At 39.0% G+C, this 24,140-nt stretch overlaps 1 protein-coding gene across 2 annotated transcripts in view; it reads left to right on the forward strand.

Moving 5' to 3' along the window:
- The window catches only part of MORC3 (MORC family CW-type zinc finger 3), a 44,214-nt gene that overhangs the window by 14,496 nt on the left and 5,578 nt on the right, over positions 1-24,140 (forward strand). For both annotated transcript variants that reach the window (XM_059889577.1, XM_059889576.1), the window contains exons 3-16: positions 1,055-1,187; positions 2,130-2,342; positions 2,876-3,025; positions 4,485-4,632; positions 6,688-6,816; positions 7,043-7,165; positions 10,262-10,359; positions 11,716-11,820; positions 13,419-13,541; positions 13,649-13,723; positions 14,591-14,636; positions 15,805-15,971; positions 19,380-20,268; positions 23,507-23,664. In XM_059889577.1, coding sequence (XP_059745560.1) covers positions 1,156-1,187; positions 2,130-2,342; positions 2,876-3,025; positions 4,485-4,632; positions 6,688-6,816; positions 7,043-7,165; positions 10,262-10,359; positions 11,716-11,820; positions 13,419-13,541; positions 13,649-13,723; positions 14,591-14,636; positions 15,805-15,971; positions 19,380-20,268; positions 23,507-23,664 — 2,456 coding nt within the window. In that variant the 5' untranslated portion in view covers positions 1,055-1,155. The remainder of the gene's footprint in view (positions 1-1,054; positions 1,188-2,129; positions 2,343-2,875; positions 3,026-4,484; positions 4,633-6,687; positions 6,817-7,042; positions 7,166-10,261; positions 10,360-11,715; positions 11,821-13,418; positions 13,542-13,648; positions 13,724-14,590; positions 14,637-15,804; positions 15,972-19,379; positions 20,269-23,506; positions 23,665-24,140) is intronic.

A 24,140-nucleotide genomic window follows, 5' to 3' on the forward strand; every position in this document is an offset into this window, starting at 1 on the left:
GTGTGTTTTTTTTTAATGATGCTGAAGTGGTTGATGAAAAAGATTTATTTTGTTTTAATTGAAGGCTTACAAGAGTTTGAGAGCCACTTTTTATATTATAGTAAAGTCTTCAAAATATACCTCAAAAGTATTTTTAGTTAGTTAGAAATATTCAGATAGATTTTAGATAGTTTATAAGTTGATTTTATTACTGCTACTGTTGAAATTTTTTTCCTTTTTCTTTGCTGTATTCCTTAATACTTAATAACTGTTCTGAGAGAAACAAGTATGCTAGACAAGGATGTTAAATGATGAGGTGTACAGAGATGGCTTCCCTGGTGGCTCAGATGGTAAAGAACCCGCCTGGAATTCTGGAGACCCGGCTTTGAGCTCTGGGTTGGGAAAATTCCCTGGAGAAAGGAATGGCTACCAACTCCAGTATTCTTGCCTGGAGAACTCCATGTACAAAGGAGCCTGGTGGGCTACAGTTCATGGTGTTGCAGAGTAGATACCACTATGCGACTGTGACTTTCACGAAGATGATAAAAATGTACCTGTCGTCAGAAGCTTATGTTAGATTAAAAAGGGCTAAAATTTGAAGAAATGTGTTGTAGGTAAACATCTGTGTGTACGTTAGCATACTGCTTTCTCATTCATTCAGTAATCCTGTGTGGACCTTCCGTGTCAACTTGAAGTGCTGTTGACACTCAGCTCTCAGTTTCCTTTATGATAGCTAGGCTAGTTCTTTGGGCAGAGACCTTCCTGTCTTGATCATCTCTTCATTGCAGTGATTCTTCTGGCTTTACACTTCTTTAGTGTAGTGCGTTCCCATCTCCATTCTTCATGTAACAAATGGAGGGCTTTAGATAGAGTTAATTCTTTAAGAGTCAGTGAGCAGTATACAGCATGGTACAGGTTAGTTTCATGTCATCAAATCTTAGGAGTTTGGAAACATTTCAGCTTTTAAATTTTCCTTAAAATATATTATTCTGTTGCTGGTTATAAAGGGTTGTTCAAAATGGATTGCTCTTCTTTAAAATCCAAAATCAAAATTTTTCAAACTTTTGTTTCCCAGATAATGCTTATGATCCTGATGTGAATGCTAAACAGATATGGATTGACAAAACAGTAATAAATGACTGTATATGCCTGACATTCACTGATAATGGGAACGGTATGACTTCAGACAAATTACATAAAATGCTAAGGTACGTAAAAGCGTCACACTCCTTAAAATCATTGTTGCTGCCTAGTTGAAGTGTTTCCTGCGCCATACTTACTGCCTGTAGTTCCTGCTTTTTAAACATGAAATGTTGTACCCATAGTGTGCTCTCTTCTCTAAGTCTTCCATCATTTTCTACTGCTGTCACGTTATTGGGCAATCCCGGCCATTCTCCTCATCCCTCCCATGCCTTAACTTACCTAAAATTCTACCGTCCCTTTAGAGTTGTGGCACATTGTCCTCTGTTGTTTGTGCTTTAGTAGAAAGATAGTTTTAGCTACCATATCCAATAAAACCTAACACTTTGGGGAATGAGAACTAGTAAATTTAAAGTGATTCAAAGGATGAGGAAGTAGCATAGCCGTAAGGCCCTGGGCTCTAGGGTCAAAGAATAGGATGTCAGGATGAAGCCAGGTGTACCTGACATGGAAGCTAAAATACATAGTACAGAATTGAGATAGAGGGAGGGTTTGGAGCAGAGGCCCTTCTGCTGTCCTCCAGCACTCCGTATGCCGCCAGAAAAGGCAGGTTCTCCCCATCAGGAGGAAGAGGTGAAATCTCAAGGTCCCAGAAGCCTAAATTAGTTCATCCATCTAGTTAGGATGTGCCAGGCAATGAACTCCTGTTTTAGTGTGTGTGTGGCAACCACTCCAGTATCCTTGCCTGGGAAATCCCATGGACAGAGGAGCCTGGTGGGCTAGTCGATGGGGTCACAAAGAGTGGGACATGACTGAGGGACTAAAAACAGCAACAATCCTTACATCCCTATAGTGTGGATTTGGCTTCCTTCACTTAAAAGATGGGGAAACACATCAGTACAGATCTTCCAGCAAGCAAGGACAGGGCCAACATTCAAACTTAGGCATTTTACTTGATATTAACAATGTTTGAATTAAAATAAATGAAATTTATACTTTTTTCTTTTTAGCTTTGGCTTCAGTGAGAAAGTCACCATGAATGATCATGTCCCAGTTGGATTGTATGGAAATGGCTTCAAGTCAGGATCTATGCGTTTGGGTAAAGATGCAATGGTTTTTACCAAAAATGAAGAAAGCATGAGCGTGGGTTTCTTGTCTCAGACGTACTTGGAAGTCATAAAAGCAGAACATGTTGTTGTCCCAATTGTGTCATTCAACAAACAACATATCCTTTTGATTTTGAAATGGAAACTGAGGAAGTGGTCTGGACCATCCCATCCTTTTGGCCTCCTCTGGTTCTTGTTTTTAAATCATACCTTCCATTCTAGCTCTTGTTCCTATCCACTGCTTCTACTCTGCATCTGGGCTAAATGTTTGTCCCTCTCTGGTCTCTGTTGGAATTGTGCCATGGAAATACTCAATATAAGGTGATTGCATTTTTATTAAGCTTCCCAGAGCTCACCTTTTTATTTCAGTCTTTTTGTGGTCAGTAAGACTTATGGTCTGGCTTGAAATTTTCACCAACAACCATGGAAAACAAGATATCTTTAGGAAAATGTCTTCTGTATAAACATTCAAATATTTGAAATCATTAAATTTGTTAGGAGTCATAATATACTTGTTCATACTGCTTGTTCATTTGAAATCACGCTGTGATTTTAAAATTTAGAGGATAATTTAGTAGTTTTTCAGTTTGAGTTGATTTCCATATTGTAATTGAAAAATGTTATTGGTCTAAGTCTTTAACTTACGATATACGACAGGTATTAGATTCAACAGAATCAAAAGCAAGCCTTGCTGCAATTCTGGAACATTCTCTATTTTCTAAGGAACAGCAGTTACTGGCAGAACTTGATGCTATCATAGGCAAGAAGGGAACCAGGATCATCATTTGGAATCTCAGAAGGTAAATGAAACGGTAACCCTCAGCTGGTTAACCATTTGGGAAGTAAAGTGCATGGAGTAATTTCATTATGTTCATCCATTGTTACACCGAGTAGAAATGTATTGGAAGAAATGTATTCCTCATTTTGTGGCATATTTAATGATTTACCTTTTCCCAAGAGTGTTTCATTGAGGCTTCTTTGGCTTCAATTTGAGATAATTTTATATTATTATAAATAAATTTCCTGGCCCTGCCACTCTATCTACATAGCACTGTTTTTTTTTGCTCTTGGTTATACCATCCCTCTCCTCAAAAAAAAAAGACATGACAAGATAAAGCCCAGCCAACAGGTCCCAACTTGGTAAAGTTAGAAAAATCCTTTTGGTTTATTACATAAAGCTAAGCATGATTCAGCATCTGTTGAGAAAAGTAATATAGATGAGACTTCTGTGTTGCTAAATCTTTCTGAGGATAAAATCCTTTCCAAATGAAGCTATGAACTTTAGGGTGAGTGTATAATATTGAGAGATCTGATTGATCTGTTGAACAATAGGAGTTAAGCCGAAAAAGTGATAATCTTAAAATCCTTTAATTCTTATGCTTTTCTGACCTCTTGCATTCCCTTTTTCTTTTCTCTTCCTTTCTTCCCTACCCCTCCCATCTTCACCCCCATTTTTTTTTTTTAAACTTAATTTTGAGGTACTTGCAGACTCCTGTGTAGTTGTAAGAAATCTCAGGTACTCCTTCCCCAGGTTCCCCCCAGTGGTAACATCTTGGAACACTGTACTAAGATAGTACTGTTGATACTGACATTGATACAGTAAGGACATTTTCATCAACTCAAGAACCCTTTTATATCCACACCCACTCCTTCCTTAATCCCTGCCAACTGCTAACATGTTTTTCCATTTCTATGTCTTTGTCATTTTAAAGAATATTATTATATAACTGGAATCATGTAGTGTGAAACCTTTTAGGATTGGCTTTTTTCATTCAGCTTAATTTTCTGAAGATTCAGGTTCTTGCGTGTGTCTGCTTGCTCCCTTTTTCTAGCTGAGCAGTAGTATTGCATTGTATGCTTGGACCACAGTGTGTTTACCAATCTAGTTGTTTACGATTTTCAGTTACTACAAATAAAGCTGTGAAATAAGTGCAGAGAGGTTTTTGTGGGAATATGGTCATCATTTTATTGGATAAATGCCCAGGAGTGTAATTGCTGGATCATATGGCAGTTGCTTGTTTAGTTTTTTAGGATGCTATCAGAATGTGGCTCTCTCATTTGACATTCCCACTGGTAACATGAGAGTAAATACAGTTTCTGCACCTTCCTGGACTCCTTGTCTTCCTTCCTCCCTCCAACTCCTCAGATCTTGACTCTTACCATGTATTTGTTTGTGCTTTGTTTTGTTAACTAAAGGTTACTTGCTTGCTTCTCTTATGGTGGAGTTAATATTTAGCTCTTTAAAAACTTTTTTTACAGCTACAAAAGTGCAACAGAGTTTGATTTTGATAAGGATAAATATGACATCAGAATCCCAGAAGATTTAGATGAGACAGCAGGGAAGAAAGGGTACAAGAAGCAAGAAAGGATGGACCAAATTGCCCCTGAGAGTGACTATTCCCTGAGGGTGCGTATTCTGCTCTCTGTGGGAGTGAGAAAACCATCAAATGATGGAAATTACATTACCTACTTGTGTTATAAATGCTGCCAGAAATCTCTAAATGAAAGTGTCTCAGACATGAAACAGTGTATTAAATTTGTCATGCTCATTGGCTGTTTTATTTTCTTAGAAAAGTTTTTAAATTGCAAAGTCATCAGGTCTACAGTGGTTGTAAAAGTTCTTTTACTGTGTGATTAATTATTTGAATTGGGAATATTGAATCAAGATGCCCTGGTGACCATATTGGTTAATTCAATCAAAATACCAAATTGTCCTTTTTAAAAATTAAAATATTCTAGAATACATGCATTAATCGGTACTCTAAAGCAATTTTACATATAGCCTACAGAAAATGTGCATTAATATAATTTTGTGGTAAATATATGTCAGATTTGACCTTAAAGTGAAATATGCTTTTAAGATTGAAAGAATTAATATCTCAATATAATAATGTTGATATGATAATACTACTGTTTCTTAGTCACTGTGAGACATGCAATACTGACTCTCCCCGCCCCCCTCCTTTTTCCCTTTTGGTCAACCACATCATGGCGTGTCAGATCTTCGTTCCCAAGCCAGGAACTACAGGCCTTCCGTGCCCCCTGCAGTGGAAGTGCAGAGTCCTAACTACTAGACCTCCAGAGACTTGCCCCATTCCCTTTTTTTGTATTAAAATTATCTCACAACCCAAGCTAAGGCTAACATTTAACATTGACAGCTTTACTATGTAACTTGTTCTGAGATTTCAGCAATTACAATGGCAGATGTTCCTATTTCTTGCCTTACCCCAGTGTGATAGGGAAGTACCTTAGTGGTTAAGAAAGCCTTTCTCAAGAATATCCAGAAACAGCCAGAGCAGATGGAATAGTTTTAGTATACCACAAAGTAAAATGTCTTAAAATATCGGTAATAAATTTTATAAGTAAAATGTCTTAAAATATCGGTAATAAATTTTATAAGTGACAAAACACTACTTTTGAAATCAGGAGTCAGGAGGAAAAAAGTGAGAGAAATGCTCAAATTTTAGTTTCGTATTGAATTTTTCATATTAATATATCCTTATTGAGTTGTTCACTTCATTTCCTTTAGAGACTTCTGATAGCTTGCAGGCAGGCACAAGAGATCATATTCTAACATGTTTTAAGATGCTAAGTTTGGTTACTATTCTCAAGTATCTAAGCTCTGATGCATTAAGAATTAAAAACACATGTACCCTCACAGCACAGTGGTTAGGACTCGGCGCTTTCAAACTGATTGTTCAGGTTCGGTCCCAGTCAGGGTACTAAAAAATAAAAGAATTGAAAGCACATTTGGATGACTGCTGATTGTTACAGTTCCATATGGAAAAAGTGTTGTCTGTCCACTCCCGTTAAATACTGCTGCATTTCTTTTTCTTTTCAAACTTACAATAGTCCCCTTTGTTTATATTAGATTTTTGCTTATTTCTGCACAAGTAAAATTTATTGATGCTTTAAAATTACAATAACAATATATGTTTTGACAGCAGAGTCAGAAAATATAGGTCCTTTTTTGTATATATAGACATTTTTTACAAATTTATTTATTTATTTTAATTGGTTTTCGCCATATATCAACATGAATCAGCCACGGGTGCACATGTATTCCCCCCCCTCCACCCCCCTCTCTGGTTTGTCCCAGAGCACCGACTTGGAGTGCCCTGCTTCATGCATTGGACTTGCACTGGTCATCTGGTAAAATGAGATTATACCATACATGCTCTTTTTAAACTTTTTTCCACATAACTTATCAGCATCTATGTGGGTCAGTTGATTGTTTTCTGTAAACCCTTTTTACTGGCTCCAGTATATTGAGCTTGTTTTTAATACAGTAATCCAATACTAACTACAGCACCTTTATAGTCTGTAGTATTTTATTGAAGAGTTAGTATTTTATTGTCAAAGCACTGTGGTAGCTTTCTTTTTAAAAACATATTAAGTAATGTTGAACAAATGCATTGGTAATTATTCAGAAACGACAGTCAGTTGTTGTGTGTCTTTGCAGGCTTACTGCAGTATATTATATCTAAAGCCACGAATGCAGATCATCTTGCGTGGACAGAAAGTAAAGACCCAGCTAGTTTCGAAGAGTCTTGCCTACATTGAACGTGATATTTATCGACCCAAGTTTTTAGTATCCTTTACTTTGTTACGATGCTGTGTGTATATATATATATATATAGAGAGAGAGAGAGAGAGAGATCAAGTGTATTTCCCTTCCCCACTTCTCTTTTTATCCTGACAACAGATTCTAATCCTGTCCAACTTTGCCCTTTTCTATGCACTGTTGAACTCTATGAAATAGAGAGGATGAATTAAAGGAAGTGAGATGGTGTGTTCAGAAATCCTTAACATTTAAGACTAATAAAACTGTGAGAATTACTTTTGGATTCAATTGCAGAAATAAAGATCATTACGGAATAATGATGTATCACAGAAATAGACTCATCAAAGCTTATGAAAAAGTTGGATGTCAGTTAAGGGTAAGCTTATATCTGAAAATGTCTGAATCTTTTGTAAAAGTTAGGATAACATGTTTCGGGTCAAACATGAAATAATGTGCTTTTTGCCTAATGATTTTTATTTATTTGTCTTAAAATATGTATTTATTTGGCTGCTCCGTTTCTTAGTTGTGGGATGTGGGATTTCTTCGTTGTGGCATATAGGATCTTTAGTTGCGGCACGTGGGATCCAGGTCCCTGAACAGGGATCGAACCCAGGCCCCATGCATTGAAAGTGCGGAGTCTTAGCCACTGGACCACCATGGAAGCCCCCTGCCTTTGCCTCAACTTCTAATATCAGTGTTTTTAACAGCATTGGTGTGGGGCTTGACCGTAGAGCACTTGTGTATTATTTACTAATTTGGTCTTGAATAATCTTACAAGGAGGACAGAGCATTTTCTCTGTTTTACAGATGAGGAAATTGGGGCTCATATGTAGCTTGCCTTAGATCTAAAGATGAGTGTGGCTCTCAGGCACAGATGCATATCTTGTCGCTACACTTGGATAAGGATCCTGGATTATTTTGTATGAGAATAAAATTGATCGATTTTAATTCATTGTTGCTGCAGTAGCCTAAAAAATAGTATCTGATAGGTGATTTACTTTTCTGGAGTTAGTTCCTAAATATGTTAGAATTTTCCTCCTAAACCACTTTCATTTTTGTAGAGTTCAGTTTAGGATGATGAACATTGCCTACTGTGTCAGTCTGTTTATCTTTTACATGTTTCCACAGAAAGGTTTTTTTGATGTGTGTGTGCTACGAATTTAGTGTTAAATTCTAAAATTCAGCTGTGTTAAAAAGATTTTAAGTCCAGGCATATTTTGTTTTCCAGTTCCATGATTTTCATTTTCTGCTCATTTTATTTTACTCTGAATTCTTTGCGACAGTGTAGATGGACCTGAAGAGTATTATGCTTAGTGAAGACAAAAGACTGTATTATCATTTACGTGTGGAATCAAAAAAATAAACAACTCAATAAATGTGATGAAACAGAAATAGACTCAAATATGGAGAAGAAACTAGTGATTACCAGTGGGCACAGGGTGGTGGGGAGAGATGAGGCAGGGGATTAAGAGGCAGACTACTATGTATAAAATAAGCTATAAGGATGTATTGTACAGCAGAGGAAATGTAGCCAATATTTAATAGTAACTTTAAATGGAGTATAATTAAAAATATTGGATGTGTCATATACCTGAAACTAGCATAGTATTGTTAATCAGCTATACTTCAGTTTTTCAAATTGGGATTCAAAAAAACCAATAGGGTCTGCTACAAAATCCACATTTTTTTTTTCTTTTAATGAATTTGACATAAGTAAGATGTGTAGCTCATTTTTCTAGCCCAGCTAAATTTGTGTTATTTTTGGTTAAGTTTGACCTCATAAAGAAATAAGCTTTTACAGCCAACTTTTAATGTTTTTCTGTACCAGAAGATGAACTGGTCCAGTATTTGGATTCAGTAAACAATTTATTAAGTATTTGGTATGATTTGCCATGCTAGATGTCAGCAGAAAAAGAGGAAAAGATACACATGCCCCCAGAGCTCTTTTTGCTGAGGGGAATATGGTATCTCCTTGGAGCATCAGGCTTCCCTGATAGCTCAGTTGGTAAAGAATCCGCCTGCAGTGCAGGAGACCCCGGTTTGATTCCTGGGTCTGGAAGATCCATTGGAGAAGGGATAGGCTATCCACTCCAGTATTCTGGCCTGGAGAATTCCAGGGACTGTATAGTCCATGGGGTCACAAAGAGTTGGACATGACTGACCAACTTTCACTTTCACTTGGAGCATCAGAATGGGCTTCTTGGAGAAAGTGGTGATTGAGAGGAGACTGAGTTAATTTACTGTTTTGGAAAGTCTAACAAGAGTTTTCTAGGTCCAGAAAAGAAGGTCTGCAAAGGAAAAGAAAGAGGCTTCTGAGAGAATGGCAACCTTAAAGGGATTATTTGGACCAGATGGGCTTCCCTGGTGGTTCAGCTGTTAAAGAATCTACCCAGCAATGTTAAAGAATCCCCTGCAGTGTGAGAGACCTGGGTTCGATCCCTGGGTTAGAAAGATCCCCTGGAGAAGGGAACGGCTACCCACTCCAGTATTCTGGCCTGGAGACTTCCATAGACTGTATAATCCATGGGGTCTCGAAGAGTCAGACACGACTGACTTTCACTTCACTTTGGACCAGATGGTAATTGGGAATGCAGTAATGGGGGGAGAGGAAGGTAAGGCCAGAAACAACATGAAAAGAACTATAAGTGGAAAAAAAAAAAAAAGAACTATAAGTGAAGGGTGCTGTGATTTACAACTTTTATGAAATGAGGAACCACAGATGGCTTTTAGTAGAGTCACATTGTGATTAGGTTTTTATGGTTTTGACTATAGCTGTATCTATGAAAATTTTCTTTTTATGTGTCAGTATTTTACTTTTTATCATTGTACTTAGACTCAGCTACACTTACGAATAAAATACACATGTTGATCACATATAGATAATCAGAATATGATTCAGATATGTTGAGTTCAATATTTTAGCTAGCAGGTTTAAAAAATAAATTATGTCAGTTGAATTTAAAGTTTTTATTTCATCACAATTAGCAACTGAATATGTAACTTTGGATAAATGACTTTAATTTCTATCTAGCAAACGTATGGAATATTAATGTGCCAGAGCCTTTGCTAGGCCCTGATATAGGAAGGAGTTAGTTGTGGTTTCTGCCTGCTAAGATATTGCATCCCAGTAGAGAGGGGTTTTTTCCCCTTGTATAAAACTGGGAATGATAATACTTGTCTTAAGTGAATGCTTGACAGTGGAAGTGGTTTTGGAGGAAAGCTATTACATTTTTAGGAATTATCTCCCCCAGAAGTAAGTTACACTCCAGATACTGTTATTCAATCTAAATGTCATAAGAATCATGAGATTATATAGGAAAATGTTTCATAAAGTTCTTAAATTTTGGTGAAGGAATAATTGTTTTGAGCATCATGAAGCGCTTCCCTTGTGGCTCAGGTGGTAAAGAATCCACCTGCAGTGCAGGAGTATCATATCTAATGTTTAAAATGCCAATTTCATTTTCTTTTTCAGGCAAACAACATGGGTGTTGGAGTAGTGGGGATTATAGACTGCTATTTCCTAAAACCAACTCATAATAAACAAGATTTCGATTATACTAATGAATACAGGTATGTTACCTATTAAAATGATTGATGACTGACTTTTACAATTTATTTTGGAAATACTTCCTTAACTTTTTCTAAGCTAAATTTGTTTTTCTTTTGTGGGAGGCTTACCTAGAAAACACATGTAATCATTGTTTTCCACCCTAGGAATTATATTCTACTCCATCACAAATAGAAATATATTCTCCTCTGTCTTTACTAATGAAATATTTCTGAGATTTGTACTAAATAGAAGAAGTTCATGCTTTCTTGGTAACATTTTTTTGTGTAGTATAAAATCTAGAAATTTCCATCTTGGATGGGAACATCAAGAAAGTTTAGTCCTCTGTACTTTAGACAGAAATACTCCTATCTTCTAAGAAGGATTAGAAGCCATAAAGTAAATATGATCATCAATTTTACTTGTAAATTTAGGAAGCACCAACAGCTGTCCTAATGAGCATATATTACAGAATAGAATGCAAACTTCTTATAAATAAAGAACAAATAAAGTGGAAGGAAAGGAATAATAGCAGAATCAGCAAATTAGGAAACACATGATAGAGAAAATCAATAACTATATTATTCAGAGTATAGTCCTGAGACTACAGCTACCTCTGTTGTTTAAACAAAGAAAATATAAGGAGCTGTTAACCACAGTAGTAGAAGGTGATTGCTCAAAGGGTTAAAAAGGACAGTAGCTTGTCCAGAACTGTCAGGAGCAAAAATACAACTGTTACCTCTGGGTTGAAAAAGAGTAGACAGTAAAGGAACTAGGAGAGGGTTCCCAGTCCCAGCAGTCAGAGGTTCAGATCCCGGTAGAGGCTGTGACTGACACAGGAACACAGTACCTGCCGTGGCAGGGAGCTTGCCAGAAGGCCCGATCAGTCTCTGTCTGTAGACATGGCCTGCTGTTGGCAGGAGATGTGGGGCTGAGTTGTCCTTAGAGGAAACCTGTCTCTGCCCAGGGGTGTGTGTAGGCTGGAACAGTCTCTGCTGCTGGAGCGAAGAGGGTGGCCTGAGAGCACAGCTGGAGCTCCTCCGGAAGGGCCACCGGGTTGAGATTCAGAAAGTAGTTGGTGGGTTGGTTGGCAGCATACTTTCTCAGCAGAGGACCTGAAGTACTAGTATTTTCTGTCTTATTCCTGGTGACCCTGGCTCCGTTCTATGAACTTTTAAAGATACTTAGAAGATTGCCATGACTCTGAGTGTTACTTAACTGAACATTTTGGAGAACCTTCCACTCTGCCCTCCCCACTCCCTAGTGTTCACATGATCAATAAATACTAGGTTGCTTATGCTTTCTTTGTGTTTGACAGAGATTTAATCTTTATCATTTTTTTTTTCTTGAATTGATTTTATAATTTACTTCTTTTTGAGGTTAACAATAACAGCACTAGGAGATAAGCTGAATGATTACTGGAATGAAATGAAAGTGAAAAAACATGCAGAATATCCTCTAAACTTGCCAGTTGAAGATATTCAGTAAGTACATTTAAAAAATTATTGACTTTAATATCAGGATATGGTATTGGAGGGCTGGCGGTTGTACAGTGTTCATAAACTTTGGAATCTAATTCATGGTAAGAAATAAGTCCCACAGCTCAAATCAGCATACTGTAAGATGAACATATGCATTTATATACAAAAGATTCTTGAAACAGTATTTACCTGTATTATTAGTGTTGATAACACTTATTTTATTTAAAAATGCTCATCTTGACCCACTAAAGTGACTTCATGATCCACTAATGGGTTGTATCTCATAGTTTGAAAATCTCTGGTCTTGTGTAATAGGATCGAGAGCCTAAAGCCAGATTTCAGATTACATTGTAGTTCTTGCTTAAGTAGCTGTGTGACATTGAACATGTTATTTGACCTCTTACAAGCTTCCATTTTATCATTTGTAAAATGGGAACAGTAATAGTCTTTACCTCGTAGAGTTGTAAGAATGAAAAGATAATAGTGCTCCACAGTGAAACACATAAGCCCTCTGAATGAATAATAACTCTGTGTACTGATGGAAGGATGTCCAAGATAGATAACGGAAAACAAAAAGGATGCAACTCAGTGTCTTAATTTTTCCATTGTGTAGGTTTTTTATTGTCCACATTCATATGCATACTTTTATAAGCATAGAAAATTTCTACCAGGATTAAAGAAGTAAGCAATAATAACCTCCTGAAACAAGGGGTTTATATTTACTCTATAAAATTTTGGATTGTTTGAAGTTTCTATAAAACCATTTAAATGTATTTTTTAAAACTAGATTTTAAAAGTTACTAGCGTTAAGGTGAATTATTTGTATGTTAAATGAGTCTACGTAAATTCTTTGCAGGATCATAGTAATTTTTGAATGATAAAAATGTGAAAGCCTTATTTTATGAACTAAAGAAATACGCAAATTTAAGTTGTTCAGAGATATGCTATAGTAGAGGGTAAAATGTAATACAGTTATGAAAATTGCTTAAACTGCAATAACACAACTTGCCTATTTTCTGTACTTGAGTTGTTATTGTGCTAAGAAGTATATTGGATTTGACACTACAGATGCTAACTTAATATGAATTTCAGAGTAAGTCATTTGTAGTATTTTCTTAGGTTTTTGAGTTCTTACTATAGAAAAAAATTAATAATGTGCTATTAAACAAGACATTTAAATCACTTTGTTTAAATTAGTCTGTCACTTCAATAGTAGCCAGAATTGTTTTTAAAAACTAATTGTCCACCAAAGTAGTATGTTACGGAATTTTCAGGGACAGAATTAATAGAATTTTGCGGGAGAAAGTCCAGTGGAAAGTCCAGTGAAGTACTTAGGTCGGTGAAAGTGAAGTCGTTCAGTCATGTCCTACTCTTTGTGACCCCATGGACGATAACCTACCAGGCTCCTGGTCCATGGGATTTTCCAGGCAAGAATACTGAAGTGGGCTGCCATTTCCTTCTCCAGTGGATCTTCCCAACCCAGGGGTCAAACCCAGGTCTCCTGCACTGCAGACAGACACTTTACCATCTGAGCCACTAAGGAGGCCCTAATACTTAGGTCGGTATTTCCATGTTAACATTGAGCTGTTATTTTGTTACAGGAAACGTCCTGATCAGACATGGGTTCAATGTGATTCCTGTCTAAAGTGGCGAAAATTACCAGATGGGATAGATCAACTTCCAGAAAAATGGTATTGCTCCAATAACCCTGACCCACAGTTCAGGTACCATATAGTTGGTAGTACCCTTTTTTGGAAAGGCAGAAACTACTGTTCAAGATGTATGAATAGGCACTGGTGACGTGTTATTCCCATGTGATTTTTCTGACTAGAAATTGTGACGTTCCAGAAGAACCTGAAGATGAAGATGTGGTGCATCCCACTTACGAGAAAACCTACAAAAAGAAGTGAGTGTTATATTAATGTATGTGGGAGGATAAAACCCAGATCATCCGCAGTGCTTTGTCTGCAGCATCAGTCAGTGCGTCTCTGAGAGACAGCAGTATAGCCACAAAAGATGACTCCAAGATGTGGAGTGTATACCATCAAGTGCTTTTTAAGTTTATGCTGTGGATACCTGCTGGTTATTGCTGTCCTGTCTACAAGATACTTTGCATATGTGGTATAGTTTTGTCTTTTTGGGCTAAACACCAATGAATCAGAAGTGAATACAGCCCTTTTAACAGAGAAGGTGAAACGTGTGTTGTTACCAGTGTGAAGTTGACGACTCCTGTAAAAGGCCTGACTCTGTCCTGTGAAGAAGCCCATAAGGATAAATTCCTTTGGCTGGGGACATGGATCAGGAAAATTCCTGATGGGTGGAATTTGTTGGGTGGAGAGCAATGGGATTTGTTGGGTGGAGAGCAATGGTTTGTTCAGCTTAACCAGAGTAAATAATGTGAATGGACCTAATGGAGAATAGAGGTGTAGAGAGAAGCTGGGAACAGCAGTGAGCCACGGGGAACATTAGGCTTATGTACTGCTCGTGGAAGGTCGAGTTCATGAAGATTTATAGTGCACTATTCTTGAAGATAAAGTTTGAAGCAAGATTGGAAGACATTAGGGTGTTACTGAGATAAGAGGTAGAAAGCACCTACCTGCCTAGGGCTCAGCCCTGATTATAAGGACACTGAAGCAGAGTTCAGTGTACCTACCTGTCTTAGTGACTTAGTAGAAGTGGCAAGTATGTCATTGGAAAACAATTGGAAAATGAAGTAAATTTAAATTTGTTCATTTTTCTTTTTCTTTTTTCTCTCTCTCTTTTTTTTTTTAAGAGACAGGGAAAAGTTCAGGATCAGACAACTGGAAACAGCCCCTCGGGTAATGAGGCCTTCCATGTTACAGCTGTGTCCTGGATTGGGTGGTGATTAACTTAGTACTCAACTTTAAACTTAGGAGTTATATAGCAGATTGAAGCAATCTTGTTCATTGAGTTCACATTCTCTCTCTTCTTGTACCCACTTCTTACCCTCTTTCCCAACCCTGACTTCCTAACCCAACAACTTCACTCAGATGGTTCAATTTATTCTTAAGTTGGGCATCTGGGGAAAGACAGATGTTCTTTTAAGAATCTTCTCATTAGGTAGACAGTCAAGGAAAAATTAATAGGAACACCCAGGGGGCTGCATTCTAGTACTGACTTAGACCAAAGCTACATCATTGACCCTCCCTCCTGTTCTCTCTCTTTTTTTAATTGAAAGTATAGTTTATTTTGTAATATTAGTTTCTGGTGTGCAGCATGTGATTCAGAATTTTTACAGATAATACTCCAATAAAAGTGACTACAAAACAATGGCTATAGTTTCCTGTGCTGTTCAATAATATATCCTTATTGCTTGTCTCTTTTATATATAGTAATTTGCCTCTCTTAATCCCATAGCCCTATCTTGCTTAATGGTGGTGAGCTTTTTTTTGGTGTGTTAAGTAGGTAGTTGTACTTCTTATATAGGAAGTTGTGGGCTGCTGCATTGGTATATGTATGCTTATCAATACATTGAAATGTTTTCTTATATAAAGGCTGAGGGTTTGAGAGTGAGAACAGAACTGGGAGAAAAAGAATAGTGGGCTTAGGTTTTTTAAAGGCAGTGTCTTTGTGACTTTATCTTCCTTTATATTTATGTTTCTTTCTCTTGGAAAAATATTTTTATTACGTATCTGTGTAAGCTCTCTATATAATCCAAGGTCAACAGATCTTTCTGTAAAAGTCCAGGTGGTATTTTAGGCTCTGTGGACCCCACATACAGTCTCCGTGGCGTATTCATTCTTTGTTTTGTTCATGCGTTTAAAAATGCGAAACCAGTCTTGACTCACTTGCAGGCTGGACTTGGCTCTTTGTCGCTCCCTGGTGCAGTGTACACAGCACAAGCTCACGTGGTTAGGATAGTTCTCAGTGCCTCTGGTTTAGGGAACGGGGAAAAAGTACTTTGTGTTTGGGACAGGACACATTTTAAAATCTCTTCTTAAGATCAGTTTTTTTTTCCTTCAACAGATTCATGCCGAACTCCTGTTTCCAAAAACCCCTGTGTCAAGTCAAACCTTTACTCCCGTTAAGGAAGGTGTTCCACGAGGACATCTTTCAGAAGTAGCAAATACTTACTCAACAAGGCTTATAAATCATCATCGGGGTTCACCCCAGTCTGAACCTGAGAATAACAGGTCAGTGGCTAAAATGTGTTTTTCGACTTGGGAAACAAGTATGAGACAGCCTTTACTTGACACTTTTATGGCAATAATGCACTGCTAAGAAAGTGTAGTTTATACGCATATTAAACAATTCTTACGGATGAGTTGGTTTTTGTTCAGTTGCTAAGTCATGTCCGACTCTTTTGCAACCCCATGGACTGTAGCGCTCCAGGCTCCTTCTGTCCATGGGATTTCTCAGGCAAGGATACTGGAGTGGGTTGCCATTTCCTAAACCAGGGGATCTTCCCGATCCAGGAATCAAACCCATGTCTCCTGGGTGGGCAGGCGGATTCTTTACTGCTGCGCCACAAGGGAAGCCATAAGGATGAGGTATTTTGCTTTTATTGTCTAAACTTACCTCTACCCTACTTATGTTACTGTTTAAATCAATTAAAAGAATATTTTTTTTCATTGTGGAAATTGATCGTATTGTCACTTCTTTGCAGTTCTGTATAGTGAGGAAATTCCTGCTTTTAAGATTATCGGTATCTGAGTAAAGAAGAACACGAAGCAATGGCAGCTCACAGTGCAACAGTATAATGTCAGCTGTGACCCATACGTTCTCAGCATAGCCCGTGACATGTTATGTACTTGGATGAGTGGAATGAAGAAGGAGAGAAAGATGTATGATAACCTGAAGTGAACAGTTAGCGCTCTTGACTGGAATGGTCAGGGAATGCTTTATGATGAGGCGGTGCTAGGTTGGTTCCTGAAATTCTAAAAGCAGTACTCTGCACAGGTTGCCTTTACAAAGTGAATAGAAGGAACACAGGTGAAGAATGAAGACTGTGATGCCAGTTAACTAATACATCAGACTCTGTATGGATTTGTTGTTTGAAGAGAAACACTGAAACGAGATTCTCTGAAATAGTGATACCAGACGTTCTGAGAGGTTTTTCTTTAATTTGTTAATTTCTTTTTGTCTGTGCTGGGTCTTCGCCACCGCGAGGGCTTTTTCTCTAGTTGCGGTGCACGAGCCTCTCGTCGTGCAGTGGCCCCTCTACTTGTGGAGCAGGCTCCAGGGCTGGCGGGCTTCGGTAGTCATAGCATGTGGACCCAGCAGTTGTGGTGTGTGGGCCCCGCTGCCCCAAGGCATGTGGGATCCTCCTGGGTTAGGAATTGAACCCACGTCTCCTGTACTCGCAGGTGGATTCTTTACCACTGAGCCGCCAGGGAAGGCCTTCAAAAGAATTTTTGAAAGTTGAGAAAAGATTCAAAATAACTGCCTTTATGCATATATACATCATGGAGGGCATGTTTTGAAATAGTTTGCTGTTTATATATAGCCTGCATTTTGAGATCTTGTTTTGTGGCTGGATTGCTGCTTAACTGAGAACATGTGTGAATTTTTTTAAACTAGTCTCCATGATATTCTTGGCTTTTCTTCATAAAGCTGGTTCCAGACAAAGTAAGAAAAAAGTAAATTTTTTGTAATGTTTACAGACAAGGTAATAGAATTTATCTTTAAAAGTGACTACCATCACTAGAGGAGGGTATGACAACCCACTCCAGTATTCTTGCCTGGAGAATCCTGTGGACAGAGGAGCCTGGCAGGCTGCAGTCCATGGGGTCGCAAAGAGTCAGACAGGACTGAAGCGACTTGAGTGCACACACATAGCCACCAAAATGGTAGAAGAGAACAGAGCGAGATTTTTCATTTGTAAACCTCTGTTCCTAAATTCATAGAGCCAAAGTCTATGGGGAGATGGTCCCTAAACTAAGTCTTGACAAACAAATAGGAATTAGCCTGGTAAGAAAAAGAACAGGGCAACTTCTAATTAAATGCTCAACTGCTTGGATCACTAGACTGTCTCAGAACTTGGAAGCACTGGACATTTCTGAAGGTGGGAAACTGGGGGTAAGACCAGGAGGCTACTATGAGAGTTCAGGGGAGGGTAGTTCCCTGGGCCTTTTCACAGCCTGCAAAGGCCAGAAGTGCTGCTGCTCTTCCTCTGTCAGAAGGTAGGGAGCTTACTCTCTGGAGCAGCTTTCACTGCCACTGTTTCGGAAGCAGAAGGAGTCGGGGAGTGTTTGAATACTGAATGGTGAGGAGCCTGTCTCCCCTCCTCCCCTCCCTGGCTCCCAAGAGGAAGGCCCTAGGTGATGATGATGGCTTCCTTGGGCTCCCACACCCAGCCCTCACTGCTTCCAGTCCGAAATAGAGATATAGCCGAGGGTCCCCAGAGGCACATAGCTCAAACAAAGGGAGCAGAAGAGACCATGCGGAACTAACTTAGAGCTGGGCAGATGTTTAACAGGTAACTCTCCCAGAAGGAGGAGATAAATGGAAGACAGGAAACAGAAGACAGGGTACTGGAGGGACCAACCTCTGAATAAGGGTATTCCAAAATGGGACATCAGAGAAGGGAGGAAATAATGGAAGAAAGGCTTAATTTCCACAGTGTAATGTCTGGGGAAAGATAAGAAATATCATCATGAAGTTTTAAAGCACTTGGGGAAAAGAATTTTTTGTTTAAGAGAGAATGCAGGCTATATTCAAAAGATCAGGAATCAGAGTGGCAGGAACAGTGACTGGAAGATAATGATGGGATGATGCTTTTAGAGTTTCGAGAAAGTAATTCCCAACCTGGAAGTCTGTATAAAAACCAAACCATTAGTGAACTTGAGAGGTGAAAAGAATATTTTCACTGTGCAATATTTTACATTTTTTATGTCATGTGTACCCTTTCTCAAGTTCTTATTGAAGATTATGCCCCACCCCCATACGAGAGAGTAAGCCTAAGGAAAGGGGAGATCTTTCTCGAGAAATGAGGTCTTAACACCTAAGACCCAAGTGGCAAATCAGTACAAATATCCTTCTTAGGTGGGACAAAAAGTGATCAATTGGTGATAAATTCACAGAAAACTAATCAGATGAAGAAAACAAGGCAGTTTTTAATGCAGGGGAAATTGTTTTCCATGAAAGGGTAGGGCATGCTGGTTTACCTTGTGACCCACCTTTGATCCCTGAATGTTGATGGAATTACGATGGACAGATGGGAATGGCAGTGCCATTCAGTGACCTCTAGGTTACAGACAGCACTCCTGGGGTGAGTGGTGGTATTCTGTTTCAAGATGTTAAATTGAAATGCCAGAAGACATCAAATGAGATAAATTGGCAGTATAAGGATGTGGTACTTTGAAGAGGTCTTAATAGTCTTGTTTCCTCATCTGTAAAAGGAGACAATAATCTCTGCTTTATTAAATCATTGATATTTTTCTTTTGATATTTTGATATTCAAAATATTCTGCAAATATATTGTTTAAAAAAATGAACGTGGGCATTTCTTAGAATTCAAGATAGATTACTTCAAGGTCATCTTATTTTTTTCCATATCTACATTTTATAATCCTATATTTCATATATGAAATTTTTTCCAGCCTGAAACGAAGACTCCCTACTCGCTCCTCAATTTTGAATGCAAAGAATCGGAGATTGAGTAATCAAGTATTTGAAAATTCTCATCAAGATGATGATGATGATGAAGATGTCATCATCTTAGAAGAAAACAGCACTCCCAAGCCTGCAGGAGATGATGATACTGAAGTGAAATTGCAGCAGAGCCCCATGGAGCAGAGTGGTGTGGAAGTGGAGCCTGTGGGTGACAGTGAACCTTGTGGCCAGACTGGCTCCACAGGTACTTCGACATCCCAGTGTGATCAGGGAACTACCACAGCCACCCAGACTGAAGTGCCAAGTTTAGTCGTTAAAAAGGAAGAGACTGTTGAAGATGCAATAGATGTAAGAAATGACACAGCCGCACTGCCAGCCTGTGTGGAAACTGAAGGAAAGACACATGAAACCCAGGGAACCTTTGATAAATCTGCTAGTGACGCTAGTTGCAAGTTAAATGAACTAAGAAATGAGCTGCTTCTCGTTACCCAAGAAAAAGAAAATTATAAAAGACAGTGCCACATGTTCACTGAACAAATCAACGTGTTACAGCAGAGGATACTGGAAATGAATAACAAATACGTGAAGAAGGAAACTTGCCATCAGTCTACTGAAACTGATGCTGTATTTTTACTGGAAAGTATTAACGGTAAACCTGAAAGTCCAGACCATGTGGTGTCTCAGTATCGTCAAGCCTTGGAAGAAATCGAAAGGCTGAAAAAGCAGTGTAGTGCTTTGCAACATGTAAAGGCTGAATGCAGTCAGTGTTCCAGTAGTGAGAGTAAAAGTGAGGTGGACGAAATGGTTGTGCAGCTTGATGACGTATTTAGACAGCTGGACAAATGCAGTGTTGAGAGGGACCAGTATAAAAGCGAGGTGAGTTCTATCCCTCAGCGTAAGGAGAGGTGTAGGTGTCCAGGGGCATCCCAGCCTTAACTCCCCAGTTGCTAGATTGCAATAAATCGCTTCATAATATTTCCATTTCTCGACTACCTGCTAATCCACTGGTTCTCGACTGGGAGTGGTCCTGATGTGGGCATCTGGAAATGCATAAGGTCATTGTGGTTCTTTCAGCATCTTGAAGGCATGGGCAGTGATGGAATTGAAAGGGTGGGGACCACGTCTGGTAAATGTCCTGTATATACAGGACCCTGCTGTACCACAAGGGATCATCCTGCTGATTGGCCCTGAGACAGTCAGTTACTAATATGCTGGGAGTTCCATGTTATTTGTAAGCTTGAAAATAACCATATGAGGTAGATGACGATGTTTGTTATTGTTGTTCAGCCACTAAGTCGTGTCCGACTCTTGGTGACCCCATGGACTGCAGCACACCAGGCTTCCCTGTCCGTCACCAACTCCTGACCTTGCTGAAACTCATGTCCATCAAGTTGATGATGTTATCCAACCATCTCATCCTCTATCATCCCCTTCTCCTGTCCTCAATCTTTCTCAGCATCAGGGTGTTTTCAAATGAGTCGGTTCTTCACATGAGGTGGCCAAAGGATTGGAGTTTCAGCTTCAGCATCAGTCCTTCCAATGAATATTCAGGACTGATTTCCTTTAGGGTGGACTGATTGGATCTCCTTGCAGTCCAAGGGACTCTCTAGAGATTTCTCCAGCACCACAATTTAAAAGCATCAGTTCTTTAGCACTCAGCCTTCATTATGGGCCAACTCTCACATCCGTACGTGACGACTAGAAAAACCATAGCTCTGACTCTTTGGACCTTTGTTGGCAAAGTGATGTCTCTGCTTTTTAATAGGCTGTCTAGGTTTGTCATAACTTTCTTCCAAGAAGAAAGTGTGTTTTAATTTCATGGCTGCAGTCACCATCCCTGGTGATTTTGGAGCCCAGGAAAATAAAATCTGTCACTGTTTCCACTTTTTCCCCATCTATTTGCCATGAAGTAACAGGACCAGATGCTATAATCTTCTGTTTTTTGAATGATGAGTTTTAAACCAGCTTTTTCTCTCTCCTTTTTCACCGTCATCAAGAGGCTGTTTAGCTTTCCGCCATTAGGGTGGTTTCATCTGCATATCTGAGGTTAGTGATATTTCTCCCCGCAGTCTTGAGTTTCATCCAGCCTGGCATTTTGCATTACTCTGCATGTAAGTTAAATAAGCAGGGTGACAATATATACCCTTGACGTACTTCTTTTCCAGTTTTGAACCAGTCCATTGTTTCATGTCTGTTTTTAACTCTTTGCTTCTTGACCTGCATACAGGTTTCTCAGGAGGTAGGTAAGGTAGTCTGTCTGGTATTCCCACCTCTTTAAGAATTTTCCACAGTTTGTTGTGATCCACACAGTCAAAGGCTTTAGCATAGTCAGTGAAGCAGAAGTAAATATTTTTCTGGAATTCTCTTGCTTTTTCTCTGGTCCATTGGATGTTGGCAATTTGATGTCTGGTTCCTCTCCCTTTTCTAAATCCAGCTTGTACATCTGAAAGTTCTTGGCTCACAAACTTTTGAAGCCTAGCTTGAAGGATTTCGAGCATTACTTTGCTAGCATGTGAAATTAGTGCAATTGTACAGTAGTTTGAACATTCTTTGGCATTGCCCTTCTTTGGGATTGGAATGAAAATTAACCTTTTCCAGTCCTGTGGCCACTGCTGAGTTTTCCAAATTTGCTGGCATATTGAGTACAGCACTTTGACAGCATAATCTTTTAGGATTTGAAATGCCTCAATTGAAATTCTGTCACCACTACTAGCTTTGTTCGTAGTGATACTTCCTGAGGCCCACTTGACTTCACATTCCAGGATGTCTGGCTCTAGGTCAGTGATCACACATTGTGATTATCTGGGTCGTGAGGATCTTTTTTTGTACAGTTCTGTTTTCTTGCCACCTCTTCATGATATCTTCTGCTTCTGTTAGGTCCATACTGTTTCTGTCTTTTATTGTGCCCATCTTTGCTTGAAATATTCCCTTGATATCTCTTATTTTCTTGAAAAGATCTCTAGTCTTTCCCATTCTATTGTTTTCCTCTGTTTCTTTGCATTGTTCACCGAGGAAGGCTTTCTTATCTCTCCTTGCTATTCTTTGGAACTCTGCATTCATATGGGTATATCTTTCCTTTTCTCCTTTGCCGTTAGCTTCTCTTTTCCCAACTATTTGTAAGGCCTCCTCAGACAGCCATTTTGCTTTCTTGCATTTCTTTTTCTTGGGGATGGTTTTCATCACCACCTCCTGTAGAATGTCACAAACCTCCATCCATAGTTCTTCAGGCACTCTGTCTATCCGATCTAATCCCTTGAATCTATTTGTCACTTCCATTGTATATGCATAAGGGATTTGATTTAGGTCGTACCTGAATGGTCTAGTGGGTTTCCCCTACTTTCTTCAATTCAGGTCTGAATTTTGCAATAAGGAGTTCGTGATTTGAGCCACAATTAGCTTTCGGTCTTGTTTTTGTTGAATGTGTAGAGCTTCTCCATCTTCGGCTGCAAAGAATATAATCAATCTGATTTCAGTGTTGACCATCTGGTGACGTCCATGTGTAGAGTCGTCTCTTGTGTTGTTGGAAGAGGGTGTTTGCTATGACCAGTGCATTCTCTTGGCAAAATTCTATTAGCCTTTTCCCTGCTTCATTTTATACTCCAAGGCCAAATTTGCCTGTTACTCCAGGCTCTTGACTTCCTACTTTTGCATTCCAGTGCCCTATGATGAAAAGGACATCTTTTATGGTGTTGGTTCTAAAAGGTCTTGTAGGTCTTCCTTTAAGTGAAACTAAACAAGTGAAACTTTATAGCATGCTGTTTTTTGTCTACGTTTTCTTGGTTTTCTTTTTGAGTGTAAAGTGAAAGTGTTAATCGCTCAGTCATATCCGACTCTTTGCGATCCCGTAGACTGTAGCTTGCCAGGCTCTTGTGTCCATAGAATTCTCCGGGCAAGAATACTGGAGTGGGTTGCCATTCCTGTCTCCAGGGGTTCTTTCCAGACCAGGTCTCCTGGATTGCAGGCAGATTCTTTACTGTCTGAGCCACTAGGGTAGTGTCTTAATTTTTTGATGGAGATTTTCATCAAGCAGGGTTTTGTACATTTCTTAGCTTAAATTTGCACTTTGATAGTAGTATTTTAAAATTTTACAGTTATAAAATTAATTTTTTGTCAGATTGAATTATTGGAAGTGGAAAAATCACAAATCCGTTCGCAGTGTGAAGAACTGAAAGCTGAAATTGAACAATTAAAATCTGCAAGTGGACAAGTAGGAGCTGATGTATCAACTTCAAGTAACATCGAGGAGTCTGTAAATTACACTGATGGGGAAAGGTAATATGAGATGAGGCAGTTTGGCTGGGGCTGCAGTTCTGGTTAGCATGATACTTGCTGCTGCTAAGTCGCTTCAGTCGTGTCCGACTGCACAACCCCACAGGCGGCAGCCCACCAGGCTCCCCCGTCCCTGGGATTCTCCAGGCAAGAACACTGGAGTGGGTTGCCATTTCCTTCTCCAATTCATGAAAGTGAAAGTGAAGTCACTCGGTCATGTCTGACTCTTCGCGACCCCAGGGACTGCAGCCTACCAGGCTCCTCCATCCATGGGATTTTCCAGGCAAGAGTACTGGAGTGGGGTGCCATTGTCTTCTCCCTAGTACTCCTCAAAGCTTGTTCTATCAAAAGAAGTTGCTCACTGCTGTTATCCCAGCATTACGATAGATACGAAAAGAAGTACATGTCATCATCCTTTCCTTCAGGGAACTAACAGTTTAGTGAACCTAAGTAAAATAGGAATTGAAAGGAATAAAGCT

This window comes from Bos taurus, chromosome 1 (genome assembly GCF_002263795.3).
Source record: "Bos taurus isolate L1 Dominette 01449 registration number 42190680 breed Hereford chromosome 1, ARS-UCD2.0, whole genome shotgun sequence".
NCBI classification, from domain to species: Eukaryota; Metazoa; Chordata; class Mammalia; order Artiodactyla; family Bovidae; genus Bos; species Bos taurus.